This window comes from Pteropus vampyrus, unplaced genomic scaffold (assembly GCF_000151845.1).
Source record: "Pteropus vampyrus isolate Shadow unplaced genomic scaffold, Pvam_2.0 Scaffold6, whole genome shotgun sequence".
Lineage (NCBI taxonomy): Eukaryota > Metazoa > Chordata > Mammalia > Chiroptera > Pteropodidae > Pteropus > Pteropus vampyrus.
The window spans coordinates 2,349,661-2,354,762 of record NW_011888787.1 but is presented as its reverse complement, the minus strand read 5'-3'; the positions used below and the strand labels follow the sequence as shown (position 1 = coordinate 2,354,762).

The window sequence follows — 5,102 nt, the reverse complement described above, 5'->3', positions numbered from 1 at the left end:
ATTAGAGTTGGTGGCGGATTTGAGAAACAAACTTTCAAGTTTTGTGTGTTAGTTACTGTGACACTTGTGTAGCTTCTCCTTCGTTTTTTTTGCTAGTGCGGATCAGGCCTGGAGTTGCTTCTACCAAAATATGAATATTGCTTAATGTCAAGGCAAAGAAGTACCTACTAATTGTTAAGACTTGGTAAATATTGATTTGTCGAAGAAGAAATGAATGGATGAATCGATGAAATAGCAAGTAAACAACTGAATGAATGATGTGAACATTCAAGAGTCAAGGTGTAATTACACTTCTGTTCAATAAACATTCACTGATGTAGGTAGCCAAAGGCAGTCACAGGGCAGGGGAAGGTGACCTGAGCAGACGTTTGGTGCCTCGGCCTCACCTGCAGAAGTCCACTCCGACATTCCTGAGCTTGACGGTGGCCGCATAGGTCTGTCCTTCTTTAAGCACCCCGAACTTCACCGATGGTGGGAGAAGATGGAATCCAAAAGGGGATGAATTTACATTATTCATGGCAGCAGATGCAACAGAGGACGTCTTCACTCTTCCTCCAACAGAATCTTGCACCTTTGCATTAAGGAAAAAGCAGTAAAGTAAAATAAAAGAAAATGGTTCCACTTCACATTCTCAAGATGAGGAAAAGGCTCTGTCACCAGAAGAAAATAAATAATGCTTGTCTCAGGGAAAGAGGCAAATATTTACAGTCTCACATAATCCTACAGCAGTGCTGTATTTTCGGCTTTGTTTTAAGGGTTGGGAAACTCAAGTTCAGAGAAAGACAGATCGAGCGGTAAGTGGCAGAGGAAAGTTTCAAACTTTCTCTGCTAAAGTTTGCATTCTGTCTTCTGTGTCAGTGACTACCAAACTTTAGCTCCCATCAGAATCATCCTAAGGATATTCTGATACAAATTGCTGACTCCACCCCCAGAATTTCTCAGTAAAGCCGGGATGGGCCCATGAATATGCATTTGTAACAAGTTCTCAGGTGTTGCCAATGCTGCTGGTCAGGTGATCACCTCCCAGAACCAATGCCCTATGTCCTCGTTAGTCCCTAGATCCACAGTGCTGGCCTCCTCAGGGAGCTGTTTGCCCTGTGCCAGACCTTGTGAGTCACAGTCTGTATTTTAACAAGATCTCTAAGTAATTCATGTGCATGTTGAAGTTTGAGAAGCCACACATAAGTTACAGACGTTGCAATAAATTCTATGATAGCAATGAACATAGCGTGCCGTCAAAGTACCGAAGGATAAGATCAAAACTTGATGGTGGGCTTGAGGAAGGCTTCCCAACAGAGCCAAGACAGAATCTTAACCGTAGAGCCTTTGAGGAAGGAAGTAGGTTGGTCCTTTTAAAGAACTAAGAACTAAAGACCTAAAAACCCACAATGACTGAAGTATAGTGAGTTTGGGACAGGTCGAGGCAAGAAGCCAGTGAGGGCGCATCTTATAGTCACACTAAGTCACTTGGATTTTATCCTAAGAGTCCCGAGAAGGGTGGCCAATGATCCCCTGATCCGGCACCGAGCTGGTAAACCAGCTCTCTGAAAAGGACCTCACTTAGCAGCATCTGCCGATTTCCATGCTGTAAACTCCAGCAGGGCTGTCAGGCTACCGGCAGTTTAACAGCTGGCTCAAAAGGCCTCCAGCGAGCCTGTGTGAGCCGGCTCCCGCCAAGCGCGGCCTTAGTTTAGCTCTGGGTGACTGACCGGAAGGCCTGCACAGAGAGACGGCGCGTAGAGTAAACAGCAGTGCACACAGTGGCTTCCGTGAGCCAGGATTACATTAAACGCCAATGAGCTCTGGGGAGTTTGTCCCCATGTCTCTTTTACCTTTGTGAGAGGATGAGACTTGGGCTTGGAACTCAGCAGATAATGAGGTAACCTCACTCTCTCTTTCCTGGCTTGTCCTGCCACATCCTGCAGCAATGACTGCGTTGGTATTTTGATGGGCACACAAGGTTCCGGTTCTGTTAGAGAGAAAGTTTAAATTTTGCCACCTGGACATTTTATTCAAAGACATTCGAGGTCATCCCAGAGTATGTAGGAACACACCAACTTGGGAATCTCTTCTTCTTTCCTTTTTAAAGAGCTTATTTGAAAGAACAAAGGCTCTTATTCATTCTAGTATTACATCTTTATATTTCACAAAGAGATTTTACCTAATATTGGTCCTTACAACCCTATGACATGAGCAGGGCAGATGCTATTAGCATCACCTTTTTTAAATAAATGAGAAAAGAACATTCTAAGAAGTTGGTGACTTGCCCTGTGACAAACTAAACTTATACCCAGGTCTTCAGAGTTTTTCCATTTGACCAACAAGGTACAATACAATAGAACATCGATTCTTGAAGATTTCTTAAAACTAATAATGGCAAAATCTTAAGAATCTCTTTGTTTCAACTATTGTATATTCTAGTTCTAAGAAATGGTGGTAATTGTAGGTAAATTGAACCAGGGGATTAAGTCCTCAGCTCCTTAAATTTGGTGAAGAGTAAGCAAGAGTGGGTAACCCACACAGCTGCCGCTGAACGATGTCTCCAAACATCTAGGAGGTTGAAATAAACATTGTATTTTAGATCATCATATTTAAGCATTCGAACCATCAGGAAAGGGAAGGGAACCCATATTTGAGTGTCTGCTACCCGCAGGCCAGCACCACAGGCATGTTTTTACACAGAGTGTCTCCCCGGGTCTCACAAGTCCTCAGAACTGAAGGGCAGGGGAATTAGTCTCAGCGTACCCCGTCGCCGCCCCCATAGCCACTCCTACCACTCACGTCTCCCTCCAGTTGCAATCCCATTTCCCCATTCTTTTCAGCAAAACCCTCAGGTAAAGCGACGTGCTCTGCTGCCGCTGACGCCCCTTCAGCCAGTCTATGCGTAACCCACTTCTGCTGCCTTCAGTCTCCTCCTCCACGCCTTGGGACTGTTCTTGTCGAGATCACCAGTGATCACCATGTTACCCAGTCCTGTGCTTATTCTCCATCTCGCTTAACCTTTCAGGAGCGTGTGATACCCCGAAACCCTCGGTGATGTCCGCGCTCCCGCTTTCCTCCTGCCTCGCTGGCTTCTTCTCCTCAGTTGCCTTTCAGCTCCTCCTCTGCCTGACTTCACATTCTGGAGCCTGATCCTACACCGGCAACAGCACCGCCTGAAAACATGTCACAGATACAACTTCTTGGCCTCACAACTGGTCGCATCAGGTGGCCTAGGAGTCACCGCTGACTCCTTTATTTCTCACCCCACATCTAATCAGCCAGCAAGTCCTGCTGGCTCCACCTCCAGGATATCAAGCTAATCTGCTTCTCACCCTCTGCGCCCTGACCACCCTCGTCCAGGTCTCTGTCAGCTCTCCCACCTGCCACTTCCATTGCTTCCTCCCTGTTTCCTCTTTTTCCCACTCCTCCCTTCCTTTGCCACAAGCCGTTATCCACACGAATACCAGACTGATCTTTCTCAAATATAAATCAGTCATGTAACTTCTCCCCTCAGGGCCTTCATACTTGCTGTTCCCAATATCTGGAACATTGCTTTTCCCCACTCTGTGTGTGGCTGGCTCCTTCCTGTCGTGCGTGTCTCCGCTCCAATGTCTCTTCACAGAGGGGCCTTCTAGACCCCTAATGGAATGCTGTCCCTCTCCCTAAGGCACTCTCCATACATTACACTGTTTCATTACGTGATAACATCTACCTTGTTTACTTATTGTCTACACAATATTGTATGTACAGACTGCCCGTAGTATGTACAGCTCTGCAAAACTGTCTGGCTTCTTAACTGCCATATTTCCATGCCTAGAACAATGCCTGGCACACAGTAGGCACTGAGTAAATTAGCCACTCAGTGAATAAACCTCATAAGAGAGATAACTTTAAAGTCAAGAAAAGGCTGTGTGAGGTTCTCTTAATTCACCCATAAATGTGGTAAGATCCTCCCTTTATAAGAAGGAACTAAGACCCATCAGCAGACTCCCTTTCGATATGGAATATGCTAACAGGAATCGAGAGGTGCAAATTTATCCACACAATTTAAATTACCCTGCTTCTCTTTTCTTGACCAACAATATTTAGTTGAATTAATTTCACTGAAATCAGTATAATGTGACTCCATTGTAACTAGTCATTCGTCTGTATTATTCCATACTTCAATTTCAGTTACCCTAATAAGACGATGTGCGATGTTAGACAGAAACTACATCTTAGGTATCTCTTCTAGCACCTGCAGACCAAGAACATACTGAAATAATAGGTAAATCTAAGTCCAAGTACCAAACTACTGGCTGCTCAAAAAAAGCTACCACGTTCTTGATCTTCAGTAAATCATACACGCTCTTAGAACCATGAGGGATAAAATAAAATAAAATAATATTGTGTGATAAATATATTAATTAAAATAAAATTTAAATTTAAAAAATAAGGTGAAATGAAGAAATAATAAAATGAAACAAAATAACAATCCAAAAAAAATATTTGTCATTTCTTTCCTTTAATCTGCAACTTTTGGATATTCTCAAAAAATATATATATTTTTGATATGCTGAGAAGCCTTGCAAAGTCCCACGGCTCCAGCATTCACGACACTCTAGAAGTTTTTCTGTAACTGCCAAGCGTACCTTCAGCCCCCCAGTGCCATTCCCCCATACTCTGAAAAGACATAATTTTCAGTTTCGAGAAACAATGAGATAAAGCAAATGACTGCCATACCTGCTGTAGATTCTGTTATATTTTCAGTTTGGTTCTGGTTAGCGGACTCCTTGATATCCTCGACATGCTCCACTTTTGGAAGACTAAGCATATCTTTGGATTCCTGTTCTAAAAGTTTATTTGGCTTGGAATCTAGAAAACCCAAAACAAATATTTTAAAGTGATATTTCCAGACAATGATGTAATGACTCGCGTTTGCGTTGTTAAAAGTGAACAAGGTGTCCCCCACCCCCTCTTCAGAAAGACTGAATAGAAGAAAACTGTTAAGAGGCAGATTTTCCATTCTATGATGAGCCTGCAGGGCTCTCGCTCCCTGGGGGCCAGCTGGTTCTTTCTCGGCCTCTGACCACAGAGTTGTTGTTATCTTGTTGGGTTATGAAGCAGAGACCAAGTAATTT

At 43.6% G+C, this 5,102-nt stretch overlaps 1 protein-coding gene across 1 annotated transcript in view; it reads right to left on the bottom strand.

The window, feature by feature from the left end:
- Window positions 1-5,102, bottom strand: part of SPAG17 (sperm associated antigen 17) — a 162,099-nt gene that overhangs the window by 6,601 nt on the left and 150,396 nt on the right. Inside the window, exons 40-42 of the mRNA XM_011368749.1 lie at window positions 4,705-4,836; window positions 1,833-1,969; window positions 387-571 (exon numbers count right to left, since the gene is read on the bottom strand). Of these exons, the coding sequence (XP_011367051.1) occupies window positions 387-571; window positions 1,833-1,969; window positions 4,705-4,836 (454 nt within the window). The remainder of the gene's footprint in view (window positions 1-386; window positions 572-1,832; window positions 1,970-4,704; window positions 4,837-5,102) is intronic.